At 42.1% G+C, this 16565-nt stretch overlaps 2 protein-coding genes across 2 annotated transcripts; both read left to right on the top strand.

Annotated features, from left to right (window-relative positions):
* Positions 1 to 333: 333 nt before the first annotated feature.
* Positions 334 to 9488, top strand: strip1 (striatin interacting protein 1). The gene is made up of 20 exons (XM_076757691.1): positions 334 to 496; positions 2096 to 2165; positions 2282 to 2356; positions 2446 to 2580; positions 2685 to 2805; positions 3067 to 3242; positions 3338 to 3465; positions 3564 to 3746; positions 4460 to 4680; positions 4876 to 4941; positions 5030 to 5093; positions 5212 to 5283; positions 5607 to 5681; positions 6347 to 6444; positions 6735 to 6861; positions 7032 to 7132; positions 7221 to 7287; positions 7389 to 7493; positions 7578 to 7782; positions 8141 to 9488. The coding sequence occupies exons 1-20, from the start codon at positions 386 to 388 to the stop codon at positions 8386 to 8388; spliced, it is 2448 nt and encodes an 815-aa protein (XP_076613806.1). The 5' UTR covers positions 334 to 385; the 3' UTR covers positions 8389 to 9488.
* A 2503-nt stretch (positions 9489 to 11991) lies between these two features.
* Positions 11992 to 16537, top strand: LOC143331950 (tripartite motif-containing protein 16-like). Its single transcript, XM_076749124.1, has 7 exons — positions 11992 to 12518; positions 13009 to 13104; positions 13186 to 13419; positions 13663 to 13831; positions 13951 to 14037; positions 14848 to 14913; positions 15038 to 16537. Exons 1-7 carry the CDS (start codon positions 11997 to 11999, stop codon positions 15571 to 15573), a joined length of 1710 nt encoding a protein of 569 aa, XP_076605239.1. The 5' UTR covers positions 11992 to 11996; the 3' UTR covers positions 15574 to 16537.
* Positions 16538 to 16565: the final 28 nt, after the last annotated feature.

The raw sequence follows: 16565 nt of genomic DNA, 5'->3' as shown, positions 1-16565 counted from the left end.
TCATTTTGTCTGCAAATATTGAAATATGCTCTACTAAAGCCTAATTGTCACCATTGATCCAATAGATAAGCATGGATGCTGCAGTATGAGCATTAGAAGTAGTGAATGTTTTCATTTGGTTTAAATTCCATCATTACATTGAAGAAAAATATAAAACCAGAAATAAAAAGCAAAAGTGAATGAGGGGAAGAAAACAGAAACATTTAGACCAGCAGAAAATCACCATATGTCTTGTATTTTAAATGTAATTCAATATGTTCAGCCCCTTTTTAGGCTGTTGTTACTTAACATAAAGCCAAAATACAATCTGCATGAACGAGGGCAGCCAGTCAGCCTGTCGCACGTCAACTCTCGTCTCGCGAGAGGACACTTCGTCCAGAAAATTATGGACGTCGGTGGAAACGGTGGTGGGCTTCCTGTAAACAATAAACAGAGAGCTATGCTACCGAACAAAAGCAGGGGCGAATTCACCCGCAACCCAAGAAAAGATTCAGAGGTGCGTGAGTAGAAGTGTGTGATTCATTTTCCACGTGAATATTAAGAGATGCGGCCTTTTTAGCCGTGACACATAACGTTAGCTAGCTGTACCGGGCTAACTTGTTTCTAACATCACTCAGCGGTGTATTTAAAGAGCAGTAACCGAGGTTGGTGAAATTGTCATGTAACTGTAATTGTGCAGTGTTTCATGTATATTCCAGTGCTGATTATAATGATGTTGCATAGCGGTGTAGCTAATGAGGGGCTAGCTAGCTGACGTTAGCTTGTCGTAGGCCAGACTGAGCTGTCTGTCAGGAAACCAGAGGCGACCTGTTGAAAACGAAATCTTCGAGGGCCGGTTTGCAGACAGGCCTCTGCTTTCTAATGTATTGGCCTGGTGTTTTGATGTACCTTCATTATATATATATGTATGCTGTGGGACCTATAAAGGAATCCAATTGTGTCTGTTATGACAGGTAGGATTTCTGATGAATTGATCTGCCAGAAAATCACTTCCAGATTTCATGTTTCGACCACTTGCAATATTTTTAACAGACAGACAGTATCACACAAACAGAAGTCATTGTAAATGTAGCTAAAACCATTGTAGCACTGAATGTGGTTCAGGGGATATTCTCCACATGCCATAAACTGATGCATCATCAACAGTCTGTTCCTGTAAATGACAAACTCACTCACAGTGCTGGTAGATGTAGCTCCTGTGCTAAGCCAAAGTAGAAACAGTACAAAGTAAAATACATTCCTTTACAAGTAAAAGCTGTGTATTCAAATTTTTACTTGTGGACAGGTTAAGCAAAACAAATGAATCAACAGTGAAAATAGTCATAATATATTAGAATTGGACCTTTTCATCGTATTTTTTCATGAATTGTACAGGTTTTTGTTACTGGCACCTCATAGCTAGTTAAAGGCTAAGGTGAGGAGAAAAGTTTTTAGCTTTCTTTTGAAAATATTTAGTGGCCTGGCCTCCCTGTTATCTGTATGTAATGTGTTCCAGCGCATGACAAAGGCTGCATCCCCATTTTTCTTTTGGCTGTTGCTGGAAACCTCCAGTGAAACAGCAGCAGATGATTGCAGTGTTGTTAAAGGCAAATAGTGAATAAGGGATTTAGCAATGTAGCTCAGTGGTTGTCCATTAAGGCATTTGTATGAGAGGACCTTAAAATCAATTCTGAATGTTACAGGAAGCCAGTGCAGAGCAGCTAAAACCGGACTAATGTGCTCGTTCATCTTGGCTCTGGCTAATAGCCGAGCTGCAGAGCTTGAATGAGCTGAAGTCTCTCACTGTTTTATTTATGTTTTTTTGGGAGGCCAGTAAATACTGCATCACAAATCGAGTTGGCATGAATCTTTTTGATTTATAAATGGTCATACTTAAGCTATGTTTCCAGGATAGAAAAAAATGTAAAATCAAAATAACGTTTTGGGCATCCCCAGCAATTCACTCTCATAGAGTAATTCTTCCCACATTTTTTAGTTGTTGTTTGTGAACTGGCCCTTTTAAACTTGTAGTTGGACAGTTGAAAAGTCATTACTATTATTCTGTAATATTTTTCTTGAATCATAAGGCATAACATGTGTCATGTGTTGTGCACAGGGGCTGTCTGAGTCTCCAGACCTCGAGTTTGAATATGCTGATACAGACAAGTGGGCTGCAGAGCTGTCAGGTACACGTGATCATTGTGGACATTAAGATTTTCTGACTCCTTTTTGTTCCCATGAACTTCAGTGTGCAACTTACAGCATGTTCACATTATTTATATTTGATTTCCTTATGTTTTAGAGCTGTACAGCTACACTGAAGGACCAGAGTTTGCTCTCAACAGGAAGTGCTTTGAGGTGGAATTCAGAGCACATGGTACGTAGATAATCGGGAACAATTTATTACATCTAAGATGAAGAAGGTATCTATCTTGAGTTTATCATCTCCACCTCTTCTGTTCTTAGTTCCTGATAAGAAGTGGACCGAGCTTGATGCAGCTCAGCACAGAGCTCACGCCATGCGCCTGTTGGACAGTCTGGAGGTGATTGCCCGGGAGAAGAGGCTGAAGGTTGCCAGAGCTATTCTTTACATGGCTCAGGGTCAGTCCACATCAGCTGAAGGAGGACGGGAGAATGAATGATCAAGGAGGTTATTTTTGGCTTTCTCTTTATATTTCACAATGGTACATTTTGTTTATCTCCAGGAACATTTGGAGAGTGCAGCTCTGAGGCTGAAGTGCAGCACTGGATGAGATACAACATCTTTCTGCTGCTGGATGTGGGGACCTTCTCTGCACTGGTGGAGCTGCTCAACATGGAGATTGAGTATGTTCTCCATCAGTTTTCTAGCAATGTATAAGCCAGCCAAAACTGCTTGTAGCTCATTTTTGCTACAAGATGCTAGTCTGGAAAACATCTACTGACATTCTGAGCCATATTTAGTTTTGAGGATCGAAGAAAGGCCGATCCAGGCAACAAATCTGTACTCAATGAGCAAAATCAGCTTAAGAAGAAAAAAGAAAAATAGAAAAAAATTGTTTGTTGGCCTCCATGGCAACAATTTAATGCGTTTTCTGTTTCTTTCAGTAACAGCGCTGCCTGTAGTAGTGCTGTCAGAAAACCAGCCATCTCCCTCGCTGACAGCACAGATCTCAGAGTGCTGCTTAACATAATGTACCTGATGGTGGAAACGATACAACAGGATGACCCAGCTGACAAGCCTGAATGGAAAATCATCAGGGAAACCTTCAGAACAGAACTGGGTACGTTTCATCAGTGTCAGATGCTGCCCTCATGTCATGGATATAAACAGAAAACTTGCTAAGTAAACTATTTCCACTCCCCCTCTCTCATCCAGGATCTCCTCTGTTCAACAACGAGCCCATTTCTGTCATGCTCTTCGGGATGGTTACCAAGTTCTGCAGTGGTCACGCCCCTCACTTCCCAATGAAGAAGGTGTTATTGCTGTTGTGGAAAAGTATCCTGGTAAGAGACAGAAATATCTGCTGTTCATGGCCAGTGCTCGTGATCTTAGAACAGAAGAGTGACATGTGAAAACATGAACATCCTTTCCTCTGTTTCAGTTCACGCTCGGAGGGTTTGAGCAGCTCCAAAGCATAAAGGTTTGTAAGCGTGAGGAGCTGGGTCTCCCCCCTCTTCCAGAGGACAGCATCCGAGTCATTCGCAGCATGAGGGCCGCATCCCCGCCTGCATCTGCATCCGACCTCATAGAGCAGCAGCAAAAACGGGCGCGCCGGGAACACAAGGTAGATACTTCTGCTGCTCCGTACTCTCAAACCAAGCATAATGTAGGTCAAAGCTACAAGTCAAACATATCATCGCCTTGTTTATCTGCCAGTGAAGAACACTGATGAAATTTCATTGTGTGCCATACATCTTTATTTACCCAGTTAGGATTATACTGAGTAAAGTGACTTGTAGCCAGCCATAATACAGTCACAGTAAAGCTAAAGCATGGTTTTTAGTCCTGTGTTTAATGGCGTTTTAAACATGTGTACAACATACTTACTTGAACCACGACTATCAAAAGCTACAAAGAATGTGGTGAGTTTATTAAATTTGCATGAAGTTGGCCACAAAGATAAAGCACGCTCGCAGTATGACAAGAAGATCTTCAGTTGTTATTTGGCGATGCCCCTTAGTATGGAAACAGTAATATGAATGAAATAGTTCCCCAAGCCTTTTCCAACCATTTCCAACAGATTTAGAATAGAACAGAGTTCTGTTTTACATTATGGCACATGTCGGGTGTCAAATTTAGTGATGATCATATTTAGAAATGATTTTAATGTGTTACCTGATGTAACCGATTATGTTTTTTGGGGGAATGATGTGTTTTATTGCATCATTTATGCCTGGATGCTGCGTGGTATTATTTCTGCCTGCCTCCCCTCACAGCTCAGCTCTGCTCTGCTAACAGTGTGTTAATGTCTTTCCTGTTTTCTTGTGTCTCACTCAGGCGTTGATCAAACAGGACAACCTTGACGCCTTCAATGAAAAGGATCCTTACAAGGCCGATGACTCTCGCGAGGATGAGGATGACAACGATGACAATGACAACTCTATAGAGGCAGAGACTTTCCCTCTAGAGAGGGACGAGGTGATGCCTCCGCCCATTCCTCACCCTCCGTCAGAGAGAGTGTCCTTCCCCAAAGGACTGCCGTGGGCCCCCAAAGTCAGGTACAGCTCAGTCTGACCGGATAATAACACTGAATATGTGTTGCTGTAACAGTAATTATGTTATTTATTTGGAATGAAGTTTCAGAAAAGCAAATGGATTTTTATTTCATGTGTAAACAAATGTAGAAAGAAGCTCATGAAGATTATCGGCTTAAGGTCCATTTTGTTTTGACATTATTGTTTTTGCACCAACAGGGAAAAGGACATTGAAAACTTCCTGGAATCAAGTAGAAGTAAATTTATTGGTTACACACTTGGAAGGTAAGTTCTCTCCTCATTGGCTTCACACAAAAAGTAGCTTGAGACTTCTGTTCTATGCTTTGACTGTATTGTGTGTGCTGCCTTGCAGTGATACAGATACAGTTGTCGGCTTGCCCAGGCCGATTCACGAGAGCATAAAGACACTAAAGCAGGTACGCATTGCCATTCTCTATATGTCACTAAATCTGTTTTTAACTCGAGAATATGAGGAAATCCAAATCGAAGTAGTGTTGCTTGATTTTCACATATTAAATTTTCATCTTTTTTTAGCACAAGTACGTCTCCATTGCTGAGATACAGATTGCAAAGGAGGAGGAGTTTCAGAAAACGCCTCTGTCTGGGGTAAGTGGAAACAAAAACCATTCATGTTAATAATTCAAATATATAACCTGTTGTCCTGTTAGAATATCTGAGGGTGATGTCATCCCTGTAAAGAAAGTGCACACTGCTCTGCTCTCCAAGATCTCTGCACTCTGCAGTATTAAGCATCCTTTCACACATTTTCACATGTTTCTAAATGAGCAATACACTTCACATATTACAGGAGGAGTTTTGCTCTTCTGGTTCAGGAGAGTAGAAGTTTTTCACACCTTGTGTCTGCAAGACCCAAACATCTCGGAGTGATGTTATTCTGTGTCTCTTCTTTTCTCCCTCCTTGTCATCAGGGTGAAGAGGAGGTGGAGATGTCTTCCATTGAGCTGCTCTATCAGGGAATTCTGCCCAGTCTGCCTCAGTACATGGTTAGTGCTGTTAGGAGTCGGGTATTTCCATGCATAGTTTGCACCACAGTGTTATGGACTTGGTAATCATCCGGCATGGAAAAGACTGGTTTATAGTGTTGGGTGGGATGACGGTATACACCATGGTAGAAATGTATCCATAGGTAGAGATTTAGCAGTACCGTCTCCACCACAGGAGCTCTCACTTAAGTCATATTTACTCATTCATAGTGTAGTACTGACATCAATCATCGTTACCAATGAGTCCTCCTCCTGCATTTAAGCAAATTAAGATGCAGAAAATAGCCAGACAAGTACACACTGAAAGTACCCTTTGAGGCAGAGACAGTTCAGTTTTACATAACCAAGCATATTGAATTGTAAAGCTTACAAGTATTGCCCTTATTGAGTTGTCACTTTAGTCTCAGTGGTTAAGTTTCCATAGATGCAGAACAACTCAAATGCAAAATGTTGTCGCTTTAAGGCAAAAAGACAATATGGGCATTAGATTTATAACCCCAATACAATATCATTACTTTATCTGTATTAAAGTCAGTGTTTTTCAGAGCAGAAATGTGACCCATCACCATTCATCTGACTGATGATGTGTCCCTTCAGAAGCAAAAGCAGAGTTTTCATGCCAGATTGTTTTCTAACTGACTTCATGGTGTCTCTCTCAATGTCAGATTGCTCTGCTGAAAATCCTCCTTGCAGCTGCTCCAACTTCCAAAGCCAAGACAGACTCCATCAATATCCTGGCCGACGTGCTGCCGGAGGAGATGCCGTAAGTGATGAAGAGCCTGTACAAGGCACTTTGATGTTCTGAAGAAGGAAAATATCCCAGCTTTAGTAACAGTTTTTACAGTTAGCAGCACTCTATCAGGATATTCTCGCACTATGGACATGTGACCACATCAAGAAATAGTTCATGATTGTATAGCCGAGGCTGTGGTTACCAGGCTTGAAATGATTTTAAACTAAATTTGAACATCGAGGTCAAAGACTGTGGATTTCACTCTGAGGATTAAAAGTAAACTTAAATTGGTCATTGATTTGTAATGTCTGGCTCCACAGAACCACAGTGCTACAAAGCATGAAACTTGGCGTTGATGTCAATCGACACAAGGAGATCATCGTGAAGGCCATCTCTGCCATCCTGCTGCTGCTTCTGAAGCACTTCAAAATAAACCACATCTACCAGGTGTGGACATCACACACTCGTCACATCACAAGTCGTAATCATGTTTACTGTATCACATATTTCTCTAAATATATGACACTTAATCTCATTCTCGTTCATTTCACATTGATAGAAGGAAATAACTAAACATCCATCTGAAGTGAGTATGTCTCTGTATGTTTATCTCATAGTTTGAGTACATGGCTCAACACCTGGTGTTTGCCAACTGCATCCCCCTCATCCTGAAGTTCTTCAACCAGAACATCATGTCTTACATCACTGCTAAAAACAGGTATTTTCAGGCCCCCTTTAAAATGTCAAAAATAAGTCCCATAACTGTTGCTTTTATTTCACTGCTGTCAATCCTCTTTCCCTCGTAGCATTTCAGTGCTCGACTTTCCTTATTGTGTGGTGCATGAGCTCCCGGAGTTAACCGCCGAGAGTTTGGTGAGTGTCTGATGTTTTACAGTTGTGTATGAGCGTTGCTTTGATTGCTGTCAAATGTAGAATGAAAGTCATTTTTAATGTGGATATTTTGCCTTTTACAGGAAGCAGGAGACAACAATCAGTTTTGCTGGAGGAATCTGTTTTCCTGCATTAACCTGCTGAGGATCCTCAACAAACTGACCAAGTGGAAGCACTCCAGAACGATGGTGAGAGCTCATCGAGTTACAGTCACCGTGTTGTCATGAATGAGAGACATCATTTTTGAGCCCTCAACACAATCTTTCCTCCAGATGCTGGTGGTGTTCAAGTCTGCTCCCATCCTGAAGAGGGCGCTGAAGGTCAAGCAGGCCATGATGCAGCTGTACGTCCTCAAGCTGCTCAAGGTGCAGACCAAATACCTGGGACGTCAGTGGAGGAAGAGCAACATGAAGACCATGTCTGCCATCTACCAGAAGGTTCGTCACCGGCTCAACGACGACTGGGCGTACGGAAACGGTGAGCGGAAGTAAAATGATGCATCCCTTCAGAGAGAATCACAACCAGTGTGTATAAACTGAGCATTGACACGTCGTCCCAACTTTTTTGGAATCGAGGTTGTATGATAGTAAACTGAATATCTTCAGACTGTTAGTCAGACAAAAAGAACACTTTGAATGTTTCTGCTTGGGTTTAGGGAGTTATGATGCTGTCTTCATCCTTTTCTATCATATAGAGCAAACCACACCAGATTAACTGGTCTTTAAAACAATAGTCAAAGTCCAAACCAAGGTCAGAATTGTTGGACTATAGGAATAGTTGTACTTCCACTCGGATCAAAAAGCACTAAAGACTAACTTCTGTTGTCCTGGGGCAGATCTGGACGCTCGTCCCTGGGACTTCCAGGCTGAGGAGTGCGCTCTGCGAGCCAACATCGAACGCTTCAACAGTCGGCGCTACGACAAGAGCCACAGCAACCCGGACTTCCTGCCTGTGGACAACTGCCTGCAAAGCGTTCTGGGACAGCGGGTGGACCTGCCCGAGGACTTCCAAATGAATTATGACCTCTGGCTGGAGCGGGAGGTCTTCTCCAAACCTATTTCCTGGGAAGAACTGCTGCAGTGAGAATCAACAACTGTCAGCGTCCTCACACATGAAATGAAACAGTGTCAGTCTGGAGTTCAGACAAACCGCCAACAGTGCTCTCACTGATGGATCACAGATCACAGCATTATGTTACATGTTCTGTACAGACTGAAAGTGACGGACAGATGGCAGGCGTAGACTTTCAGCCATCATGCCGACCAAAATGCTTCGTGTGATGAACTGTTCCACACTAATGCCACCCACAGTTTTTTAATGAAATAACTGAAGCTGAATCCATATGTGGACTTCAACCCAGTCCCCACCTTTACATGTACAGGTATTTGCTTTGTGTGCCTCTTTCCTGCGACAGACGGTCAGTAAGTTTGACTTTGAAGCACTACATGACAGTATGTTCACTCTTAATTTTAAAGAAATTCTCTTGGAATCAGTTTTACGCATTAACTGTTACGACTCAAACTGGGGTGTGTGTAGAGGCAGTACTCATCATACCCTCATACGTCTCATGACTTTACCTTCCTCAGAGAGATGAAGTTATTTCTTAACATATAAATACAAGCAAAACTTTTTAACAGTTATTACCTGAATGGGATAAACATCTGGTTACCTGACTCATCCCTTGTTTTGCCGCTACATTTGTGTACGATTTGATTTTTATTTGCTCTATTCTGAGTTTCTCATCCGAGTGCTGCCTACACACCTTTGCTCTGGGACCATGGAGGCGACTGTTCAGACCTTACCTGACCACCAGGCTGAATGGACATGACCACAGCCTTAATTTTTTTTTACCTAAAAAAACTCATTAGTATCTTAATTTGCTTAGATGTGTAGAAAAAAAAATGGTTGGGTGTGTTCACATGAATTGATTGTGTGAAAGAAACAAGTTTCTGTGGTTCCTGATCTCCACTCATCAGACAGCTGTGTTGAACTGAAGGGGATAACTTAATTTAATTTCCAGTCACATGACCATTTTCCTCTGTCTTTTTCTACTTTTCAACTTTTTTTTGTTTTATTATAAAGGTTAAGAAAATGAGAATACATGTACATTATGAAACTTATTTATCAGGGCTTTGTCTTTGTTTTAAGTTGACTCAAATGTAAGTAATAAAGTTATACTGTCATTCATGCTGCCTTTCTTTTTATTTATTTATTTATTTATTTATTTATTTTTTAAAGATTTTTAGCTTTATTGGATGGTGGTAGCAGAGATAGAGATGGGAAATGTGGAGAATTTCCAGTCTGTTAAAAAGAGTCTCTTGGCTGTGATTGGCTGTGTGACAGACATTTTTCATGTTTTAACACACAGCCGTGCAAAGTTTGACTTAATAAGGACCAGATTTTCCTGTAAAGCTGGTGGCAGTATGAACAACATTGGGTGTAACATCTAGCAACGACGACTCATTCAGATAAACGCCACCCAAAGAAGAAGACAAAGAGGAAGAAGAATTTCCCTTATTTTCAAAACCCAATGTTGACAAGTATGGAATGATTCTCATTTTCACGCAATGAAAATGTACTTATAAATACTCATTTCCATGTCTGTCATATTCTGCCAACAAATCCCCCTAAATTCTACATGCTGGTCTTTTAAATCTCATAATCAAAGTATAAACACAAACACAAACACATTGGAGATAGTACATCCCAGAAACCCGAAGGCCTCCACAATGGACACTGTTGTTGAGGATGGTGACAGGGGGAACTGTTCGGAGGCTTCTCCTGAAGTCCACCATCATCTCCACAGTTTTGAGCATGTGCTGACAGCAGCAGAGGACCGGCTGTTCCATCCCCCGTCTGTATGCAGACTCTTCGCCGTCTCAGATGATCCCGCTGACTGTTGTGTCATCTGCAAACTTCAGGAGTGTAAGCGACAGGTCTCCTGAGGTGCAGTGGCTGGTGTGGAGGGAGAAGGGGGGGGGGGGGCAACACACATCACTGAGGGGCTCCAGTTCTGTTGGTCTGTGTCCTGGATGTGATTTTCCCCAGTCTCACCCACTGCCTCCTGTCTGACAGGTGGTTTGTTATGAACTGACAGGTGGAGGCTGCCACAATGAGCTACAGGTAGTATAAAGATAATATGAATACAGTCATTGCTGGAGCATCCTATTGCGACTCTTGGCAGGCTTGTTGCTTTTCGTTCTGTGTGATAGACTAAAATCCATGTGACATGTTTTACAAAAAGCATGACTTTAACTGAGATCGCTCTTCGTTTGGTTGGTGCCCAAAAATCATTGAGCCTTTTAGCAGACTTGGTAAAACCCCCTCAGCTCCATTGTATGAAAAGAGGAGTAATTATTAGCGTGGACAGAGTTTTTTTTCTTTCTTTACTTTTTATATATTTAGACTTTGGAATTTTAATCTTTTTCTTTGTTCTTTTTCTTCTTTTTCTTCCTTCCTGTTGCGAAATACTTAGTTTCTGAACAAAGTCTTTGTATACTTTTTATTCTTTGTTAAACAAAAGGACAGAGGACAAGACAGAAGACACAATGTTTCTGGGAAACGATGCAAGTTAGCAGAAAACCAGAGAAACACTGGTGCACAGAAAATGATTTGTGCAGCTGGGGAGTGGGCTGAGTTCAAGCTCCACAGCAGGAGGAGTTATGAATACAGCATAAAGAAGTGTGCTTTGGGAAGATCGATTTAGTTGCTCCTGTGACCAACTCGGATTATTGTATGCTGTTTTGGACATACACAATAAATCTACCACATCAGACTCTGTTGACTACTACTGGGAAAAAAGAGCTTGACCTGGACCAGGTGGGTTCAGGTGTACTTGAAAACTAAGGACTAAAAAGATGTACTGTACCTGTATGTCCTCAGATATAATATGCATTGACAGCATGATACAGCATTCTGGATGTTTGACTTTAAGATGATAATAAAACAATCTTAATGATTACCCATGAATAGACCCAGGTTAAACATTTCCCACACCACTGGTAATTATTGTATTTTTGAACTGCTTGCTGGATCGGAGCCCATGTGGCCCAGGCAGGGGTCTGTTCTCCCTCACCTTGTTTCTAGCATTTCTCTAAAATGTTAAAAATCCTAATCTTTTTTCCTCAAGAGAGAGACGAAGACAGGAGTGTTAAGCAGAGGAGAAGCCTAGTATGAGAGGTGTGTCCTTTTCTGCCCTTTGCTTTTCCTCTGTCAGGTACTGATATTGTCTAGGAGGAGTGGGAACTAACACAGACCGATGCACATATGCTCTTGTGGATAGAGACACTACAGTGCAAGACTTTTTATGATATTCTTAACTGGTCACTGATGATGATGACGTGCCAAAAACAACAAAGGCTGCATGGAAAACCATTAACAGCACCCTTTCTGCCCCTAAGAAATGAACACAGAACAAAATGAATCAGCTTGAATAATAAAAACCACCACACAGTGAAGAGAAATCAAAGAGAAATCCCTTCAAGTCATTTCTCACGTTACATTCTTAAAGCATTAAACACCACACTACCTCTGCTGCCCTTTTCTTCTCCCTCCCCTTTGAACAATTTAGTCACACCCATCTTGACTCTGACATGAGGACACCACACACACACACACACACACACACACACACACACACACACACACACACACACACAAAATACAAAACCACTGAACCATTTGAACAGGAAATGAAACTAAACTTGTTGCAGCCTGCCTTTCTCCACACAGACATGGCAGAGCCTCATATCCCCGTGAGGATGAACAACCTCTGCTGTACAGTCTGCTTCAAGATCCTCAGGAATCCTGTGACTGTTCCCTGCGGGCACAACTTCTGCCTGCAGTGCATCCAGCGCTGCTGGGATCGTGACGAGAGGAGCAACTCCCCCTGCAGCTGTCCTGAATGTGGCCACATGTTTCCCTCCAGACCCCGGCTGATCAGGAACACAACTCTGGCTGACTTGGTGAGGGACACAGAGCAGCGGGATGCTGGCAGTGAAAGCTGGAAACAGACACATTCAAATGGCTCCACACAGGCCCCGAAAAGAGCCCGGAGCTGCACAGAAACAGGAAGTCCTTTGTGTTGGAGGCACAGCTGCGTCCTGGACGTCTACTGCTGCACCGATGAGGAGATCATATGTGCGGTGTGTGCTTCATCTGAGCACATAGGGCACACCATCGGATCAGTGGTGGGGGAAAGGAAGAGGAAACAGGTACTTCAACAGAAACACAAAGAATGATGCATTTTTTAGAAGTTAGTTATAGAGAATGAGGAGGTTTTCCTTTCAGTTTCAGTTAATCGAAACTACTCCACCCCAAACTTCACAAGGGCACCCGCTGCTGCTGTAGCTGAGGAGTGAGCACTTCACATGCATATATTATTCAGTGTTGCTACTCTTTCAAGTCAAGGCAAAGTTCAGCAATAAGCACTTTCCTCTGAATGCACCTTAACGCCTGTTGCAGACACAAAACTGTGATTTAATCAAATGTTTTAGACAGTGGAGAAAAGGCACAAAAGAAGTGGTTACTTTCCAAAATATATGCTCCGACAGAGCCAACCAAAATCTGACCAGGTCACACACACTTTATACACTTTCACAAGCACAAAAATGGTGTTTTACAGCACATATTTAAAAGTTGCCAAGCCTAAAACCAGTTTCACAAAACTGAAGAGGCTGTGTGTATTTCTATCCAACACTGAAGGCGGAGCTGAAGAACATACAGATGAAATCCCAGCAGCTTCTCCAGAAACAAGAAAAGAAATGCAATAACCTGTGGAAGACTCTCCAACAGATTGAGGTAAGGACTACACATGGCCAACGTGTCTTCATACTGTCTGAACTCATGAAAAAAGATAAATACACTTGTGTGTGAAAACAGGAAGAGGCGAGAAAAACAGAGGACTCCTGTGAGGGCATCTTGACCAGGGTCATTGACTCCCTCCAGAGACATTACCTATCAGTGAAGGAGCTGATTGCAGCTCAGGAGAAGGCGGCAGCAGCTCAGGTTCAGAACTCCCTGCAGACCCTGCAGGTGAAGATGCAGCAAACGAGGAAGAGGAGTGCTCAGATGGATTGTCTGGCACAGACTGACAACGATGTCCATTTCTTGAAGGTACTGTGATCATGTCATGAGAAACTTTACCTGAAAAAAGTCCCAAAAAGTTGGGACGGTGTGCAACACAACAAAGAACGATGTTCCAAACTGGTGTTCCACAACTTTCCCAGTCTTAAGTTGCTCCTGTCCCAACTTGGTTGAATTGTTTTATTTATGTGTTACAGCCCAAACTTTTATTTTAAATTGGGGTTGTAATAGAAGACGTTTCCGTTTCTCTGTCTCTTCTGTCTCTCCTCACAGAAATGGCCGTCTTTGCGGCGCTGCTGGAAAAAAGACAATCTTCACCGTCTCCACGGGGTGTCAGAGGATCCACTCTTCCCCTTTGAGCTTACAAAGACGGCTGTTGAAGAGCTCGGGAGGCACCTGGAGGAATTTTGTGACAAAGAGTTCGCCTACATCTCTCAAACTGGTATGTGCTGTATCTTTGTTGACATTTGGAAATCTTTTAACATCAGTCATAGTTTTATTATATACTCTATATTTGTATATATGGCATTTTGGCCTTTATTCACAATTTATTCCACACAGCTGACAGTGAAGAGGAGCAGATATCAGGAGAGACAGAGGAGGATGACGAGCAGCAACGAAGTGAAGCCCGTACCTCACAGTCTCACGGTCAGTATTTACACCTGCTAGGCTTGAATAATAATAATAATAATAAGAATAAGAATAAGAATAAGAATAAGAATAAGAATAAGAATAATATACTTTTTTTTAACCTTCAGAAGAAGGTTTTCAACCTCCTCTGTGTATTAAAACAGTTTTACCACCATATCAAACACTGTGGAAAAACCCCTCTGTATTGCCCCTTTGTATAGAATATAGAATGTATTTATATATAGAAATATAGAAACTCTAATGGAAAGATATAAAACTCCAAACACCCAGAAAGAAAGAAACAAGGAAACAAGAAAAAGGTTGTGAGTAACTGCATGTATCAGGTGGAAATGATAATCATGTGTACTTCAGCATCAGTATACATGACGTGTGATATGTTTCACATAACTTTAACAATATACGAGATGATTTATGTTGTCTGGAAGCTGTGTGATAATTTCAGGTGTTAAATTTTGTATTATAATGTGTGTAGTTGTACACAGTGAGTTATTGGACTGAAAAACAAAGTACTGTTGTTTTTTCTTTGTGTGACGTGGTGTTTCACACCTTGTGTCAATCAGCCAATCAGTGATGGACAGAAGGAGGGTGCTTCGCTTACATCAATCAAGTTTCAGCATTAAAAGAGAATGAGCAGAGGTGTTATTAGTAAGACCAATAAAAGCTGTGGTCAGGGTCCTGTTGTTTTCTATGTTGGCTCACTGTCATGGCTTACGGAGACTCTTTTGGAATGGAGCCATCATTAATTCTGTGAGTGACACCTGTGTTTGACAAGCTTTTCACCTGTGATGCTCTAAAATTGTCTCATAGGTCTCCCTGGAGTTAACAACGCTGTACAGAATGCGGAGCCCAAAACCAGAGCAGAGTTCCTGCAGTGTGAGTTAATCTTCTTGTGCACTAGACTAACACTTGAAGACACTTTGGTCCACTATACCTGAACCTCATATGTAGACAATGGTGGAGTAAGAAAGTACTTTTTTCCCTTTCTTTACTATCTCAGATGCGTGTGGCCTTAGCCTGGACCCTGCCACAGCTCATGAGGACCTGGCTATTTCTCATGGAGACAAACAGGTGAGACTGAGCCCTCTAAAGCTTAAGAGCCCAACTGGTTGTTACCCCGAGAGGTTCGTCTACCGACGGCAGTTGCTGTGCAGGGAGGGACTGCAGGCCGAGCGCTGCTACTACGAGATAGAGGTGGAAGGAGACAAGGCAGAGATCGCCCTTGCCTACAAAACAATAGACCGAAAATCCCGCACAAACCTGTCAGCATTCGGGTCCAATGCAAATTCCTGGAGTCTTGATCGTTCCACACACTACTCCGTGAGCCACAGAGCCAACAGCATCCAGCTCATGACAACCCCGAATCATCACAGGATCGGCGTTTATCTGGAGTTCAAAAAGGGAACTCTGTCTTTCTACGAGGTGTCAGACAGCATGACTTTTCTTTACAAGGTTGAAGCTAAATTCACAGAGCCGCTGTACCCAGGCTTCTGGCTGGCGGAGAAATGCTGCATCAGGATCTGTGATTTGAGATGACACAGACGGGAAACCACCGGAGACGCCTTGATTGATTGTTGATGAAATAAAAGTGTCATGAGATCAGCACTATATGAATTAATATTGAGCTGAACTGAATAATAATGAACTTAAACTACTGCATATCTCAGGTTGAGGGGGGCCCCTTTGCATGACCTCGAGAACCTCTGCCTGGACCACATTTTGGGGACCCCTGTCTTACTTTTAAGGACCAGCTGGTTCTCTGTAAATCAAACTGAATTGATGAACTCAACACTGCTTTCTCCAATGTTTTGTACACCATTTTATTTTTTTTAACTAATTATTTTCATGTCATGGTCTGCCTGCTGTTTTCACATGACTACAGTACTCCAGTATATTATAACCTCAGTACAACCATGTTTTTATTCCGCAAATAATGGGAAAAAAATTAAGAAATGTTGGTAAAAGATACATAGAAAGTGTTGTTCAGCAAGACTAAGAGGCTGCACGGCAGTGTTCTGAGCTAAATGCTAATGTCAGCATGCTAACTCGCTCGTACTGTCAGTGCTAACATGCTGATGTTTAGCAGGAGGCATAATGTTTAGCATGTTCACCATCAAGTTTAACCAACTAGTTCAGTAGTTTAGAGCTAATCAGCATAAAATTACATTTAGTACAGCAGATTCTGATGGAATTGTATTTGTTGGCATGTCGATATAACCTCAATGTAACCGCCATGTGTTGTGTTTAGGGACCACTCAGAAGAACTTGTTAGTCTACTACTTTGTGGTATTTCCTTTTTTGTATTCATGAATTGCTTTGCAGGCTGGATGAAACCGCCTCGCAAGCTGTATATGGCCTGGAGTCCGGGATCATAATAGTCATCAGGATTAATCCTCTGGGCCCTGTAGATATCTGCGCTAAATGTCCCTGCAGTAGTTGACATTACCATACATTGAGCCCGTCGCCAGCACGGCAAATAAAAATGTCACACCTGACCATGAAAGACGTTTGACTCAGTTTTGGAAGCA

The sequence above is a fragment of the Chaetodon auriga genome, chromosome 2 (assembly GCF_051107435.1).
Source record: "Chaetodon auriga isolate fChaAug3 chromosome 2, fChaAug3.hap1, whole genome shotgun sequence".
NCBI lineage: Eukaryota > Metazoa > Chordata > Actinopteri > Chaetodontiformes > Chaetodontidae > Chaetodon > Chaetodon auriga.
This window is presented reverse-complemented; position numbering and strand designations above follow the sequence as displayed.

Excerpts from the sequence above, each read along its gene's own strand:
- strip1 (XM_076757691.1), top strand. The coding sequence starts at position 386 with ATGGACGTCGGTGGAAACGGTGGTGGGCTTCCTGTAAACAATAAACAG. Across the intron at positions 2,806-3,066 it reads CTGCTCAACATGGAGATTGA|TAACAGCGCTGCCTGTAGTA; the intron begins GTATGTTCTCCA and ends TGTTTCTTTCAG. Across the intron at positions 3,466-3,563 it reads TGTTGTGGAAAAGTATCCTG|TTCACGCTCGGAGGGTTTGA; the intron begins GTAAGAGACAGA and ends CCTCTGTTTCAG.
- LOC143331950 (XM_076749124.1), top strand. The coding sequence starts at position 11,997 with ATGAAACTAAACTTGTTGCAGCCTGCCTTTCTCCACACAGACATGGCA. Across the intron at positions 12,519-13,008 it reads GGGAAAGGAAGAGGAAACAG|GCGGAGCTGAAGAACATACA; the intron begins GTACTTCAACAG and ends CCAACACTGAAG. Across the intron at positions 13,420-13,662 it reads ACGATGTCCATTTCTTGAAG|AAATGGCCGTCTTTGCGGCG; the intron begins GTACTGTGATCA and ends CTCTCCTCACAG.